Raw genomic sequence first — 16,910 nt, forward strand, 5'->3', positions numbered from 1 at the left:
TGTGTTGGAAGCGAGAAGCTTCTTGCTCTCAGTCGTTAGCTATGTTGGAAGCGAGAAGCTTCTTGCTCTCAGTCGTTAGCTATGTTGGAAGCGAGAAGCTTCTTGCTCTCAGTCGTTAGCTATGTTGGGCGAGAAGCTTCTTGCTCTCAGTCGTTAGCTGTGTTGGAAGCGAAGCTTCTTGCCCGTTCCCCTACCCGTTCTGTAACCCGTTCCGCAACGCGTTCCCCTACCCGTTCCCCTACCCGTTCTGTAACCCGTTCCGCAACGCGTTCCCCTACCCGTTCTGTAACCCGTTCCGCAACCCGTTCTGTAACGCGTTCCCCTACCCGTTCCGCAACGCATTCCGCAACGCGTTCCCCTACCCGTTCTGTAACCCGTTCTGTAACCCGTTCCGCAACCCGTTCCGCAACGCGTTCCCTACCCGTTCTGTAACCCGTTCTGTAACCCGTTCTGTAACCCGTTCCGCAATCCGTTCCGCAACGCGTTCCCCTACCCGTTCTGTAACCCGTTCCGCAACCCGTTCTGTAACCCGTTCCGCAACCCGTTCCTGCTGAATTGAAATGATTGTCATTGTTTTTGTTGTTGTCGTGTTTCATCCAGTGTTGAATATAGTGAAATCAAAAGCATATTTCTTTTAGTGTTTTAATATTTTTGAAGGAATTTAGTCTCCAATTCAAATATATGTATCCTATTGTAAAGTAATTCAAACATTCAATCTCATTGGTGTTTTTCCTCCTAAACCTTTGCGGCTGAAGTCAACTTTAAAAGCCCGTTAAAAACTGGTTCTGATAAAGATATGATTTTAAAAAGATCAGAATTTGGGACCGTTTTTTTTTTAGTTTTCAGACGCAATATCCATGTATTTCAGTATCTCTGACTGCCATGTGGATGTTTATACAAGTGTAAAGCGAATTTGGGTCCCTTTTTTAAATTTGTAAATTTTTTTAAAGGCTCGATTTTTATAAATAACGTTTTATTTCTTAATAAAAATTGATTTTTCTTTTCAAGGTGCTGGTAGACTCGGTCTGCAGTGACGCGCCTTCCTCCTCGTCCAACTCGGCATCCGGCAGCAGCTCCGGCAGCGACCCCGAGCTCACCTCAGAATGCATGGACACAGACTCCGCCTCTAGCTCTGGCGGCTCGGAGAAGAACTTGGTCACCGTGATGACGTTGTCGTCGCCGCCCGGCGTTAACGGAGACCGTAACGGGAACCACTTCTCCCCCCTGACGGTGACTAACGGCTGCGCCCCTCCTCCCTGTAGCAGCAGCAATAACGTCATAATGTGTAACGGGGCGGTGAAAAGCCCGTGGGGGGGCGTGACCAACGGCTCGGCGATGAACGCCGGCCCCGACGACAACGACGCCTCCGCCCCCGCCGACGGTAGCCGCGGCAACAAGCCGAGCCACCGGGCGTCGGCCAACGGAGCTGGTGTGAACCCCAGCACTTTGAACCCAAATGTTAACCACAGTGCCTGGCCTGGTCCCCAGGGACCCTCTGGCTGTAAGATTGGCCAGCAGGGAGGCTCTCTGGGCTGGGGAGCGATACAGCCGGACAGCCTCTCTCCGTCTCTATCAGAACAACAGCACCACCTCCTGAATGATACTACTGTCAAGACTCACCACCTTAACACTGAAGCGACCAACGGACCAAATAACACTACTAACGCCATAAACACCTCTAGTTTACCAAACTCTACGGGCGGCTCAGTGCAGAGGAACGAATCCGGCTCGGGGCAGCGTTCCTGGGGAGCTGGAGGAGGAGGAGGAGGAGGAGGAGGGTCAGAGCCTGGAGATCAGCTCTCCAACGGGACCCTCTATGGCGCCCAGCACCCCTACAGCGACGGCCTGGCAGGGGGCTTCTCTAAGCCCTGGGGGGTTTCGGGCCCTGGAGACACTGTGAACGGCCAGGGACAGGGCCAGCCCTCCTCCCCTGCTGCTGCTGCTGCTGTTTACAACAGTAAAAATAACAGCAAGACCCCTGTAGGGAGGTGGGACTCTGGCCCCGCTGCTTCCTCCTCTCCTCACAACCTGTCCTTGGGGACTGGAGGAGGTGGGATCAACGGGAACGGAGTGGGTCCTGCTGGCATCCCCCGACCGTGGGGCAGCGCCTCCTCCTCTTCCTCCTGTTCTTCATCTGGCTCCTCCTCCAACAGGCAACCCCCAATGGGGGAGTGGAGCTCGTTGCCCGGCAACAAATCTCAGGATTCCAGCGACGGACGGAAGTCGGGGGGAGGAGCCAACGGCTGGAAGAGTCTTGAAGATGATGCCCTCAGGATGGGAGGAGGAGTGCAGGGACATGCGAGCGGGTGCTGGGGTACGTCTGGAGGCAGTGAGGGGAGCGGGGAGAGCTCTGTAGGCCGTAGCTTAGACCGGGACAGGAACGATCCCCGTCGAAGAGTCCCCCTCCCTGGGTCAACTCAGCAAGTCCTCTCCTGTACAGACGTGGACCCCGTGTCCTCTGCAACACCGGCTGGGGTCAGACCCCCATACGCCAGAACACAGCCTGGGACGTCACCTCTCCCGCCCCCAGACCCGATGACAGGAAGCCCGGTAACGGAGGCCCTGGCTGGGGATCGAAAAGCCACGCAGCCCGTTCTCAGACCTCCAGCTCTGGAGGATGGGGGGGACGGGCCGGGAAATACAAGCCCAGAGTCAGGAGGGCCTGCCTGGGCAGAGCAGAAGACCTTGTCTGGGTGTGGAGACAGAGACAACAAAGGCCCTGGAGGAGAGCGAGGATGGGAGAACAGCAACTCTTCCTCTACCTGGGGTAACAGCCAGAAGGAAGATCAGTCCAACACCTGGACGAACCCTCCTAAACCCCAAAAGCAGCAGAGCTGGGGCGCCCCTAGTGGTGGTGGAGACCGCTCCAGAGGAGGAGGGAGCAGCTACTGGGGCCAGCCCCAGAAGACTAGCGGGTCTGGGGGATGGGACAACGACAGCGACCGTTCGGGGTCTGGAGGATGGGGTGAACCCGGCCACCCGGTCAACACCAACACACACACCGACGACAGCAGCAGCACCTGGGGTGGCAGCGGAGGGTCCAACACCCCTGAACGCCCCAACAACCCTCACTCTGGCTGGGGAGAGCCCTCCGTATCCATCCCCGGACCCAAGCCCCAGAACCACCAGACCCAAGGGGGATGGGGCGAGTCGGCCATGAAGCCCAACCACCCTTCTCAGAACTGGGGAGACCCGGCGCCCCCTTCCGATTGGGGTAAAAGCCCAGACTCTAATTCCAACCCTGGCCAGGACCCTAGAGGACTTCCACCAGGTGGTCCCCAACCCTCAGGTCCCGGAGGTTCCAAACCCAGCGGCTGGACTGGAGGGGCGGTCCCTGTTGGATCCTCCCACAAAGAGGAGGAGCCTACCGGGTGGGAGGAGCCTAGTCCAGAGTCGGTGAGGAGACGGATGGAGATCGACGACGGGACGTCGGCATGGGGAGACCCCAACAAATACAACTGTAGCGGGGTTAATATGTGGAACAAGACCAGCCAATCAGAGCAGGATGCCATGGTCATGACCAAACCCCTGCAGACCCAGCAGCCCCCACCACCCCTGAACAACATGGCCGACAAGGACAAGACCTGCAGCCCTGGTGAGTGGAGGGAGCTTTACACACACACACACTAAGGGGAGGTGGAGGACACTGTGTGTGTGTGTGTGTGTGTGTGTTTGGGTTGCGTCATCCTTCTGGAATGTTCTACAGCATTGATTTTTCTCTCTGCGCTGTGAGAGCAGGCAGAAACACAGACCTTTGTTTGGTCTGAAATACAGAGAGTTCCAGGGTGGGTGGGGACTGAGAGAAAGGGGGGATGACTGAGACAGAAAGGGGGAGACTGACAGGGAGAGAGAGACAGAAAGGGGGGAGACTGAAAGGGCTGTATAAAACCACTCCCAGATCCAGGGCTCTATATAAATTACTCCCAGATCCAGGGCTCTATATAATCCACTCCCAGATCCAGGGCTCTATATAAACCACTCCCAGATCCAGGGCTCTATATAAACCACTCCCAGATCCAAGGCTCTATATAAACCACTCCCAGATCCAGGGCTCTATATAAACCACTCCCAGATCCAGGGCTCTATATAAACCACTCCCAGATCCAGGGCTCTATATAAACCACTCCCAGATCCAGGGCTCTATATAAACCACTCCCAGATCCAGGGCTCTATATAAACCCCTCCCAGATCCAGGGCTCTATATAAACCCCTCCCAGATCCAGGGCTCTATATAAACCCCTCCCAGGTCCAGGGCTCTATATAAACCCCTCCCAGATCCAGGGCTCTATATAAATCCCTCCCAGGTCCAGGGCTCTATATAATCCACTCCCAGATCCAGGGCTCTATATAAAACCACTCCCAGATCCAGGGCTCTATATAAACCACTCCCAGATCCAGGGCTCTATATAAACCCCTCCCAGATCCAGGGCTCTATATAAACCACTCCCAGATCCAGGGCTCTATATAAACCACTCCCCAGATCCAGGGCTCTATATAAATCACTCCCAGATAGCCTCATGCTAGGCGCTAAACGCTAGCCTCATGCTAGGCGCTAAACGCTAGCCTCATGCTAGGCGCTAAACGACTGTTATTGATCCGTCTGAGACTAGAAGCCCAGCTCGTCTGTTATTGATCAGTACAACAGCAGAGTTCAGAAGGTACAAAGTTACCTGCCATTTAGGAATCTCCATCTCACATACCTCCGCCTCTCTCCCCTCTTTCCTCTCCCCCCCTCTCCTGCCTCCAGGCTGGGGTGAACAGTACGGAGGTCCCCAGAAGATGGAGTCAGGAACGTGGTGTGAGCCGTCAGGCCCCCCTGTCTCTGTGGACAACGGGACATCGGCCTGGGGGAAACCCATGGACACCAGCTCCACCTGGGAGGAGCTGGGACACAGAGGGGACAGAGACAGAGGGGACAACTCTGGGACGGGAGGCTGGGAAGGACCTGGACCACAGAACCACCACAAACCTGGTGAGAACACACACACACATCCCCTCGTCTCCCTCCAGGTCCCGGTCTCCCCCCAGGTCCCGTCCCCCCTCGTCTCCCCCCGGGTCCCGTCTCCCCCCGGGTCCCCGGCTCCCTCCGGGTCCCGTCCCCCCGGGTCCCGTCCCCCCTCGTCTCCCCCGGGGCCCGTCCCCCCTCGTCTCCCCCGGGTCCCCTCCCCCGGGTCCCGTCCCCCTCGTCTCCCTCCGGGTCCCGTCCCCCCCGGGTCCCGTCCCCCTCGTCTCCCCCCGGGTCCCGTCCCCCCTTGTCTCCCTGTTCTCTCTCCAGGGTTTCATCCCTTTCGTCCTCTCTCCCCTCCTCTCTCCAGGTCCCAAGCCCATGCACCAGCAGGAGAGTAATACCTGGTGTGGTGAGGAGGTGTCGTGCCAGTCCAGTTGGGAACCAGAGGAGGAGGTGGAGATCGGGATGTGGAGCAACGCCCCAAGTCACGAGACCGGGAGAGAGACGGTCACAGAGAGAACCACAGAGACCGGGAGAGAGACGGCCACGGTCAGGACAACAGGAACAATGGGCCCCAGCAACACAGCTGGAACTACATGAAGAAAATCCCTCCTAAGGTATTACTGTGAAGGTCATTAACCAGGTCTCTCTCTCTGTGTAGGATTTTAACCAGGTCTCTCTGTGTAGGATATTAACCAGGTCTCTCTGTGTAGGATATTAACCGGGTCTCTCTCTCTGTGTAGGATATTAACCAGGTCTCTCTGTGTAGGATATTAACCAGGTCTCTCTGTGTAGGATATTAACCGGGTCTCTCTCTCTGTGTAGGATATTAACCAGGTCTCTCTCTCTGTGTAGGATATTAACCAGGTCTTCTCTCTGTGTAGGATATTAACCAGGTCTCTCTCTCGTGTAGGATATTAACCAGGTCTCTCTCTCTGTGTAGGATATTAACCGGGTCTCTCTGTGTAGGATATTAACCAGGTCTCTCTGTGTAGGATATTAACCGGGTCTCTCTGTGTAGGATATTAACCAGGTCTCTCTGTGTAGGATATTAACCAGGTCTCTCTGTGTAGGATATTAACCAGGTCTCTCTGTGTAGGATATTAACCAGGTCTCTCTGTGTAGGATATTAACCAGGTCTCTCTGTGTAGGATATTAACCAGGTCTCTCTGTGTAGGATATTAACCAGGTCTCTCTCTGTGTAGGATATTAACCAGGTCTCTCTGTGTAGGATATTAACCAGGTCTCTCTCTGTGTAGGATATTAACCAGGTCTCTCTGTGCAGGATATTAACCGGGTTCTCTCTCTGTGTAGGATATTAACCGGGTTCTCTCTGTGTAGGATATTAACCGGGTCTCTCTCTCTGTGTAGGATATTAACCAGGTCTCTCTGTGTAGGATATTAACCAGGTCTCTCTGTGTAGGATATTAACCGGGTCTCTCTCTCTGTGTAGGATATTAACCGGGTCTCTCTCTCTGTGTAGGATATTAACCGGTCTCTCTCTCTGTGTAGGATATTAACCGGGTCTCTCTCTGTGTAGGATATTAACCAGGTCTCTCTCTGTGTAGGATATTAACCGGGTCTCTCTGTGTAGGATATTAACCGGGTCTCTCTGTGTAGGATATTAACCAGGTCTCTCTCTCTGTGTAGGATATTAACCAGGTCTCTCTCTCTGTGTAGGATATTAACCAGGCTCTCTCTCTGTGTAGGATATTAACCGGGTCTCTCTCTCTGTGTAGGATATTAACCGGGTCTCTCTCTCTGTGTAGGATATTAACCGGGTCTCTCTCTCTGTGTAGGATATTAACCGGGTCTCTCTGTGTAGGATATTAACCGGGTCTCTCTCTCTGTGTAGGATATTAACCGGGTCTCTCTCTCTGTGTAGGATATTAACCAGGTCTCTCTGTGTAGGATATTAACCAGGTCTCTCTCTCTGTGTAGGATATTAACCGGGTCTCTCTCTCTGTGTAGGATATTAACCGGGTCTCTCTCTCTGTGTAGGATATTAACCGGGTCTCTCTCTCTGTGTAGGATATTAACCGGGTCTCTCTCTCTGTGTAGGATATTAACCGGGTCTCTCTCTCTGTGTAGGATATTAACCGGGCTCTCTCTCTGTGTAGGATATTAACCGGGTCTCTCTCTCTGTGTAGGATATTAACCGGGTCTCTCTCTCTGTGTAGGATATTAACCGGGTCTCTCTCTCTGTGTAGGATATTAACCGGGTCTCTCTCTCTGTGTAGGATATTAACCGGGTCTCTCTCTCTGTGTAGGATATTAACCGGGTCTCTCTCTCTGTGTAGGATATTAACCGGGTCTCTCTCTCTGTGTAGGATATTAACCGGGTCTCTCTCTCTGTGTAGGATATTAACCGGGTCTCTCTCTGTGTAGGATATTAACCGGGTCTCTCTCTCTGTGTAGGATATTAACCGGGTTCTCTCTCTGTGTAGGATATTAACCGGGTCTCTCTCTCTGTGTAGGATATTAACCGGGTCTCTCGCTGTGTAGGATATTAACCGGGTCTCTCTCTCTGTGAAGGATATTAACCGGGTTCTCTCTCTGTGTAGGATATTAACCGGGTCTCTCTGTGTAGGATATTAACCGGGTCTCTCTCTGTGTAGGATATTAACCGGGTCTCTCTCTCTGTGTAGGATATTAACCGGGTCTCTCTGTGTAGGATATTAACCGGGTCTCTCTCTGTGTTTCAGATGAACAAATCAGTGAACAAGCAGGAGGATGCCTGGATGACCCAGTTTGTTAAACAGTTCAACAACATGAACTACGTTGTGAGTATGCAGCCTTGAACCTTGAACCCTCAAAATCAAATGCTGTTTTTTGTAACAACTCACCGAATACAACAGGCGTAGTAGAACTTTACCGTGAAACGCTGACTGACGAGCCCTTCCCCCGACGACCGACGGAGCCCCCCCGACGGAGCCCTTCCGGCCCGACGGAGCCCTTCCCCCGACGGAGCCCTTCCCCCCGACGGAGCCCTTCCCCCCGACGGAGCCCTTCCCCCCCGACGGAGCCCTTCCCCCCCGACGGAGCCCTTCCCCCCGACGACCCGACGGAACCCTTCTCCCCCGACGACCCGACGGAGCCCTAGCACTACGCAGCTGATTTTTAATAACCAACTCTTCATCAAACTTTTTGATTTATTTCAATCAGCTGGTTTCTCCACTTTGGGATGTGAAGTCCTAAATGGAGGTTAGGAATTGTCCTTCTGTTGGTCCAGAAGTGCTTGGTGGTCACATGAGATAATAGTATGATCTTTCTGCACCAAAAATAAAGATAGAAACTCAAGAAAAGTTGTTAAATAGCGAAGAGGGGTTGGAACTCGTCAGATGTCGCCCTTCAGGGTAATCTGTTCCCTGAACCCGACCCTTCAGGTGGGACTGTAACCGGTCTTGGGTTTTCTGTTCCCTGAACCCGACCCTTCAGGTGGGACTGTAACCGGTCTTGGGTTTTCTGTTCCCTGAACCCGACCCTTCAGGTGGGACTGTAACCGGTCTTGGGTTTTCTGTTCCCTGAACCCGACCCTTCAGGTGGGACTGTAACAGGCCTTGGGTGGACTTATGTGTAACAGATCTGCCTGCTAGGACCTGAGAGCGAGATGATAAATAATTGTACAATTTCTGCTGCTGCACTTGCAAACCTCTGCCTCCAGGGGCAGCAGCACTACCACTAGACCAGCCCCCAGCACATTAGTGGACTCTCTCTCTTTCGCTCTCTCTCTCTCTCTCTCTCTCGCCTCTCTCTCGTCTCTCTCTCTCTCGTCTCTCTCTCGTCTCTCTCTCTCTCGTCTGACCTATCTTTCCCTCTCTCTGTCCATCCCCTAGAGGGACTCTCCTGAAGACTTGTCGAAGAGCAATAAGATGGAGATGGGAGGAGGGATGATGTCAGACAAGCGTATGGATGTGAACATGGGAGAGTACAGTGGAGTGATGGGGAAAAACCCTGCCTCCAGGCACCAGATTCACAAAGAGCCTTCCATGGAGAGAAGCCCTTACTACGACAAGGTACTGTCTTGTGTGTTGCTCTTTCCTCTGTCTGTGTGGTGTACCGTCTCCCAGCGCTGCACTGCCCCCTGGTGGTAGCTCAGTGTTATATCAGAATGTAGCCCCCTGGTGGTAGCTCAGTGATATATCAGAATGTAGCCCCCTGGTGGTAGCTCAGTGTTATATCAGAATGTAGTCCCCTGGTGGTAGCTCAGTGTTATATCAGAATGTAGTCCCCTGGTGGTAGCTCAGTGTTATATCAGAATGTAGTCCCCTGGTGGTAGCTCAGTGATATATCAGAATGTAGTCCCCTGGTGGTAGCTCAGTGATATATCAGAATGTAGTCCCCTGGTGGTAGCTCAGTGTTATATCAGAATGTAGTCCCCTGGTGGTAGCTCAGTGATATATCAGAATGTAGTCCCCCTGGTGGTAGCTCAGTGATATATCAGAATGTAGTCCCCTGGTGGTAGCTCAGTGATATATCAGAATGTAGTCCCCTGGTGGTAGCTCAGTGTTATATCAGAATGTAGTCCCCTGGTGGTAGCTCAGTGATATATCAGAATGTAGTCCCCTGGTGGTAGCTCAGTGTTATATCAGAATGTAGTCCCCTGGTGGTAGCTCAGTGTTATATCAGAATGTAGTCCCCTGGTGGTAGCTCAGTGTTATATCAGAATGTAGTCCCCTGGTGGTAGCTCAGTGATATATCAGAATGTAGTCCCCTGGTGGTAGCTCAGTGATATATCAGAATGTAGTCCCCTGGTGGTAGCTCAGTGATATATCAGAATGTAGTCCCCTGGTGGTAGCTCAGTGATATATCAGAATGTAGTCCCCTGGTGGTAGCTCAGTGATATATCAGAATGTAGTCCCCTGGTGGTAGCTCAGTGTTATATCAGAATGTAGTCCCCTGGTGGTAGCTCAGTGTTATATCAGAATGTAGTCCCCTGGTGGTAGCTCAGTGATATATCAGAATGTAGTCCCCTGGTGGTAGCTCAGTGATATATCAGAATGTAGTCCCCTGGTGGTAGCTCAGTGATATATCAGAATGTAGTCCCCTGGTGGTAGCTCAGTGATATATCAGAATGTAGTCCCCTGGTGGTAGCTCAGTGATATATCAGAATGTATTCCCCTGGTGGTAGCTCAGTGATATATCAGAATGTAGTCCCCTGGTGGTAGCTCAGTGTTATATCAGAATGTAGTCCCCTGGTGGTAGCTCAGTGTTATATCAGAATGTAGTCCCCTGGTGGTAGCTCAGTGTTATATCAGAATGTAGTCCCCTGGTGGTAGCTCAGTGTTATATCAGAATGTAGTCCCCTGGTGGTAGCTCAGTGTTATATCAGAATGTAGTCCCCTGGTGGTAGCTCAGTGTTATATCAGAATGTAGTCCCCCTGGTGGTAGCTCAGTGACATAAAAAAGCTTTGGCTTTCTTTCTCCTGTCGCTTCTCTGGCTTCCTCTCCTCCTGTTGTCTTTCTCCCTCCATCCTCTGGGGCCTCCTCTCTCCTCCCTCCTTCTCTTTCTCCCTCCATCCTCTGGGGCCTCCTCTCCTCCCTCTCTTTCTCCCTCCATCCTCTGGGGCCTCCTCTCCTCCTGCTGTCTTTCTCTCTCCTCCCCTTGATTTCCACGATGTCATGCCTCTTCCTCATCTGTCCTTGCCTCTGCAGCTCTCCCTGCCGCTCTCTGCTTACGATAGATCCGCCTCGGAGGAGCTCTCCTCCAATCACGGCATGAGCTTTTCCCCCTCCCACTCTGCTCAGCCTATCCCCTCTCTCTGCTCAGGGCAGGCTCCCACCCCCTCTGTCTCTGAGGCTGGTAGGCAGGTGAGTGGTTACTGCTGCTCTTGAATATAGTGTGTGTGTGAACAATCTGTCTGAAGTGTGTGTATCCTGTGTGTTTGTCTTCTTAACGTGTGTGTGTGTGTGTGTGTTTTCAGAATGTAAATTCCATGTACGGCAGCAGTGTAGCCCCGTCTCATAACGCTCCCCAGCCCCTCAACTCAGCCCAGAACAATCTCCGTAACCAAGTGCCTCCACCCGTCCTGTCCTCTCAGGTACACACACACACACACACACACACACACACACACACACACACACACACACCTGGTGTGATTATCTAAAAATGTGAACCAGAAGGTCCCTTTTAAAGGGGATGTGAACCAGGGGGTCCCTTTTTAAAGGGGATGTGAACCAGGGGGTCCCTTTTAAAGGGGATGTGAACCAGAAGGTCCTTTTTAAAGGGGATGTGAACCAGGGGGTCCCTTTTAAAGGGGATGTGAACCAGGGGGTCCCTTTTAAAGGGGATGTGAACCAGGGGGTCCCTTTTAAAGGGGATGTGAACCAGGGGGTCCCTTTTTAAAGGGGATGTGAACCAGGGGGTCCCTTTTTAAAGGGGATGTGAACCAGGGGGTCCCTTTTAAAGGGGATGTGAACCAGGGGGTCCCTTTTAAAGGGGATGTGAACCAGGGGGTCCCTTTTTAAAGGGGATGTGAACCAGGGGGTCCCTTTTTAAAGGGGATGTGAACCAGGGGGTCCCTTTTTAAAGGGGATGTGAACCAGGGGGTCCCTTTTTAAAGGGGATGTTCAGCCTCCTGAAGGTCCAACAATATTCTCCCCATTGCCTTATTATTGACATCTCTACTGATCTAGTTGTCCTCCCAGTGCAGGAGGTCTGAGTCTGTAATACTGATCGAGCTGTCCTCCCAGTGCAGGAGGTCTGAGTCTGTCCTACTCATCCCAGTGCAGGAGGTCTGAGTCTGTAATACTGATCTAGCTGTCCTCCCAGTGCAGGAGGTCTGAGTCTATAATACTGATCTAGTTGGCGTGACTGTGTTCCGAGGTCCCTCCCTCTCTACTGAAGTTACCCTCCCAGTGCAGGAGGTCTGAACCTGTTTGGTCCACAGCAGGTCGCTGTTCTCAACCAGCTGTCTCAGCTCAACCAGCTGTCTCAACTCAACCAGCTTAACCAGTTACAGGTGAACACACACACACACACACACACACACACACACACACCTCTCTAACACTTAATTCCAGTGAACTGGGATGTAAAATGTTGTGTAGTTCCTGACGAGGTGGTTTTGTCTCCGCAGCGTCTCCTCCTCCAGTCGCAGCAGCAGCAGAGGACCATGCCTGGTGGACAGCAGCAGAATCACAGACCCATCCCTGGTGGACACCAGCAGCAACAGGTACATACTGGCTCTCTGTCTGGCTGGCTGGCTCTGTGTCTGGCTGGCTGTGTCTCTGTGTCTGGCTGTGTCTCTGTCTGGCTGGCTGTGTCTCTGTGTCTGGCTGTGTCTCTGTGTCTGGCTGTGTCTCTGTGTCTGGCTGTGTCTCGTGTCTGGCTGTGGCTCTGTGTCTGGCTGGTGGCTCTGTGTCTGGCTGTGTCTCTGTGTCTGGCTGTGTCTCTGTGTCTGGCTGTGTCTCTGTGTCTGGCTGTGTCTCTGTGTCTGGCTGTGTCTCTGTGTCTGGCTGTGTCTCTCTGTCTGGCTGTGGCTCTGTCTGTGTCTGTGTCTGGCTGTGGCTCTGTCTGTGTCTGTGTCTGGCTGTGGCTCTGTCTGTCTGGCTGGCTGTGGCTCTGTCTGTCTGGCTGGCTGTGGCTCTGTCTGTCTGGCTGGCTGTGGCTCTGTCTGTCTGGCTGGCTGTGGCTCTGTCTAATGCTGTAGTCTGTATATAGTCTAGTACAGACTAATGGGGCAGTCTGTATGTGGGGCAGTCTGTATGTGGGGCAGTCTGTGTCTAGGGCAGTCTGTGTCTAGGGTAGTCTGTATATGGGGCAGTCTGTGTCTAGGGTAGTCTGTGTCTAGGGTAGTCTGTGTCTAGGGTAGTCTGTGTCTAGGGTAGTCTGTATACGGGGCAGTCTGTCTGTAAAGGGGCAGTCTGTCTGTATACCGGGCAGTCTGTCTGTATATGGGGCAGTCTGTATATGGGGCAGTCTGTATATGGTGCAGTCTGTATATGGGGCAGTCTGTATATAGTACAGTACAGACTAATGGTGCAGTCTGTATATAGGGTAGTCTGTATATAGGGTAGTCTGTATATAGGGTAGTCTGTATATAGGGTAGTCTGTATATAGGGCAGTCTGTATGTAGGGCAGTCTGTATATGGGGCAGTCTGTATATAGTCTAGTACAGACTAATGGGGCAGTCTGTATATGGGGCAGTCTGTATATGGGGCAGTCTGTATATAGGGTAGTACAGACTAATGGGGCAGTCTGTGTATATGGAAGTCTGTATATATGGAAGTCTGTATATGGGGCAGTCCGTATATAGTATAGTACAGACTAATGGGCAGTCTGTGTATAGGGTAGTCTGTATATAGGGTAGTCTGTATATGGGGCAGTCTGTATATGGGATAGTCTGTATATAATACAGACTAATGGGGTAATCTGTATATGGGGTAATCTGTATATGGGGTAATCTGTATATGGGGTAGTCTGTATATGGGGTAATCTGTATATGGGGTAGTCTGTATATGGGGTAGTCTGTATATGGGGTAGTCTGTGTATAGGGCAGTCTGTATATAGGGCAGTCTGTATATAGGGCAGTCTGTATATAGGGCAGTCTGTATATGGGGCAGTCTGTATATAGGGTAGTACAGACTAATGGGGCAGTCTGTATATGGGGCAGTCTGTATATGGGGCAGTCTGTATATGGGGCAGTCTGTATATGGGGCAGTCTGTATATGGGGCAGTCTGTATATGGGGTAGTCTGTATATGGGGTAGTCTGTATATACGGTAGTCTGTATATAGGGTAGTCTGTATATAGGGTAGTCTGTATATAGGGCAGTCTGTATATGGGGCAGTCTGTATATGGGGCAGTCTGTATATGGGGCAGTCTGTATATGGGGCAGTCTGTATATGGGGCAGTCTGTATATGGGGTAGTCTGTGCGGCAGTCTGTATATGGGGCAGTCTGTATAAGGGGTAGTCTGTGTATACGGCAGTCTGTATATGGGGCAGTCTGTATATGGGGCAGTCTGTGTATAGGGCAGTCTGTATATGGGGCAGTCTGTATATAGTACAGACTAATGGTGCAGTATGTGCCGTTGTGTAAATCTAACCCCTCCCCTCTCTGTGTGTGCAGGGCCGTCCTATTGGTTCGTCCCAGTCGATGATGCAGCCTCCGCATCACCTTGACCCCTCCCTCCTGAAGCAGAACCCCGCCCACCAGCCCCATAAGTCCTACATGGACAACTACATGCCCCAGAATGCATCTGAGCTGCAGAAGGAGCCCAACTCCATGGGCTCTTTTACCAACTTCCCTTTAGGTAGGCCTTCATGATGCCTGATGGGAAATATCAACCTGATAATTTAATAGGGTCCTCACACCCAGGGGGGCCTGTGATAGACTAGAGTCCTGTCCAGGGGGTGTCCTGGTACATCAAGCTGTCTCACTACAGAAACAGGAGATAGACATGTGTCCTGTCCAGGGGGTGTCCTGGTACATCAAGCTGTCTCACTACAGAAACAGGAGACAGACTAGTGTCCTGTCCAGGGGGTGTCCTGGTACATCAAGCTGTCTCACTACAGAAACAGGAGATAGACATGTGTCCTGTCCAGGGGGTGTCCTGGTACATCAAGCTGTCTCACTACAGAAACAGGAGATAGACTAGTGTCCTGTCCAGGGGGTGTCCTGGTACATCAAGCTGTCTCACTACAGAAACAGGAGACAGACTAGTGTCCTGTCCAGGGGGTGTCCTGGTACATCAAGCTGTCTCACTACAGAAACAGGAGACAGACTAGTGTCCTGTCCAGGGGGTGTCCCGGTACATCAAGCTGTCTCACTACAGAAACAGGAGACAGACTAGTGTCCTGTCCAGGGGGTGTCCTGGTACATCAAGCTGCCTCACTACAGAAACAGGAGATAGACTAGTGTCCTGTCCAGGGGGTGTCCTGGTACATCAAGCTGTCTCACTACAGAAACAGGAGATAGACTAGTGTCCTGTCCAGGGGGTGTCCTGGTACATCAAGCTGTCTCTCTACAGAAACAGGAGATAGACTAGTGTCCTGTCCAGGGGGTGTCCTGGTACATCAAGCTGTCTCACTACAGAAACAGGAGATAGACTAGTGTCCTGTCCAGGGGGTGTCCTGGTACATCAAGCTGTCTCACTACAGAAACAGGAGATAGACTAGTGTCCTGTCCTGTGGACCATTCTGTTTTATCCTGGTGTCTACGTAGTCCAAGACAGGGTTTTATCCTCTACGTAGTTCAAGACAGGGTTTTATCCTCTACGTAGTCCAAGACAGGGTTTTATCCTCTACGTAGTCCAAGACAGGGTTTTATCCTCTACGTAGTTCAAGACAGGGTTTTATCCTCTACGTAGTCCAAGACAGGGTTTTATCCTCTACGTAGTTCAAGACAGGGTTTTATCCTCTACGTAGTCCAAGACAGGGTTTTATCCTCTACGTAGTCCAAGACAGGGTTTTATCCTCTACGTAGTCCAAGACAGGATTTTATCCTCTACGTAGTCCAAGACAGGGTTTTATCCTCCGGCAAAGGGGTTTATCCTCTCGTAGTCCAAGACAGGGTTTTATCCTCTACGTAGTCCAAGACAGGGTTTTATCCTCTACGTAGTCCAAGACAGGGTTTTATCCTCTACGTAGTCCAAGACAGGGTTTTATCCTCTACGTAGTCCAAGACAGGGTTTTATCCTCTACGTAGTCCAAGACAACGTAGTCCAAGACAGGGTTTTATCCTCTACGTAGTCCAAGACAGGGTTTTATCCTCTACGTAGTCCAAGACAGGGTTTTATCCTCTACGTAGTCCAAGACAGGGTTTTATCCTCTACGTAGTCCAAGACAGGGTTTTATCCTCTACGTAGTCCAAGACAGGGTTTTATCCTCTACGTAGTCCAAGACAGGGTTTTATCCTCTACGTAGTCCAAGACAGGGTTTTATCCTCTACGTAGTCCAAGACAGGGTTTTATCCTGGTGTCTACGTAGTCCAAGACAGGGTTTTATCTTCTACGTAGTCCAAGACAGGGTTTTATCCTCTACGTAGTTCAAGACAGGGTTTTATCCTCTACGTAGTCCAAGACAGGGTTTTATCCTCTACGTAGTCCAAGACAGGGTTTTATCCTCCGTAGTCCAAGACAGGGTTTTATCTTCTACGTAGTTCAAGACAGGGTTTTATCTTCTACGTAGTTCAAGACAGGGTTTTATCCTCTACGTAGTCCAAGACAGGGTTTTATCCTGGTGTCTACATAGTTCTGTAGTCCAAGACAGGGTTTTATCCTCTACGTAGTCCAAGACAGGGTTTTATCCTGGTGTCTACATAGTTCTGTAGTCCAAGACAGGGTTTTATCCTCTACGTAGTCCTGTCTGTGTGTGTCTGAACTACTACCGTAGACTCTGGTCTCTCGTGTCCTCCAGGCTTGACCTCTAACCTGAATGTAGGCCTGGACATGGGGTCTGGTGTGGGCTGTAAGGAGCCTCAGTCTCGTCTGAAGAAATGGACGGCCATGGACGTTAACTCGCCTCTGGAGCGAAAACCTGGTACGTCACTCAGTGTCCGCGTGCGTGTTGTGTGTGTGTGTGTGTCCGCGTGCGTGTTGTGTGTCCGCGTGCGTGTTGTGTGTCCGCGTGCGTGTTGTGTGTCCGCGTGCGTGTTGTGTGTCCGCGTGCGTGTTGTGTGTGTGTGTGTCCGCGTGCGTGTTGTGTGTGTGTGTCCGCGTGCGTGTTGTGTGTGTCCGCGTGCGTGTTGTGTGTGTGTGTGTCCGCGTGCGTGTTGTGTGTGTGTGTGTGTCTTGTGTGTCCGCATTGGAGAGAATACATTTTTCTCCGTTACTGATCACCAGCTGAGCTGGCTGGCTGGCTGGCTGGCTGACTGACTGACTGACTGACTGACTGTAATAGTTATTTAGGAGCTGGCTGGCTGACTGGCTGGCTGGCTGACTGACTGACTGACTGACTGGCTGACAGTAATAGTTATTTAGGAGCTGGCTGGCTGGCTGACTGGCTGGCTGGCTGGCT

At 51.7% G+C, this 16,910-nt stretch overlaps 1 protein-coding gene across 1 annotated transcript in view; it reads left to right on the forward strand.

Moving 5' to 3' along the window:
* LOC106592806 (trinucleotide repeat-containing gene 6A protein-like) overlaps positions 1 to 16,910 on the forward strand; it is a 46,784-nt gene that overhangs the window by 13,293 nt on the left and 16,581 nt on the right. The window contains 13 exon segments of the mRNA XM_045688928.1: positions 151 to 428; positions 1,009 to 3,595; positions 4,748 to 4,972; positions 5,029 to 5,239; positions 5,394 to 5,565; positions 7,654 to 7,731; positions 8,785 to 8,964; positions 10,873 to 10,989; positions 11,778 to 11,798; positions 11,800 to 11,913; positions 12,031 to 12,126; positions 14,023 to 14,206; positions 16,311 to 16,433. Of these exon segments, the coding sequence (XP_045544884.1) occupies positions 151 to 428; positions 1,009 to 3,595; positions 4,748 to 4,972; positions 5,029 to 5,239; positions 5,394 to 5,565; positions 7,654 to 7,731; positions 8,785 to 8,964; positions 10,873 to 10,989; positions 11,778 to 11,798; positions 11,800 to 11,913; positions 12,031 to 12,126; positions 14,023 to 14,206; positions 16,311 to 16,433 (4,386 nt within the window).

The sequence above is a fragment of the Salmo salar genome, chromosome ssa11, assembly GCF_905237065.1.
Source record: "Salmo salar chromosome ssa11, Ssal_v3.1, whole genome shotgun sequence".
Lineage (NCBI taxonomy): Eukaryota > Metazoa > Chordata > Actinopteri > Salmoniformes > Salmonidae > Salmo > Salmo salar.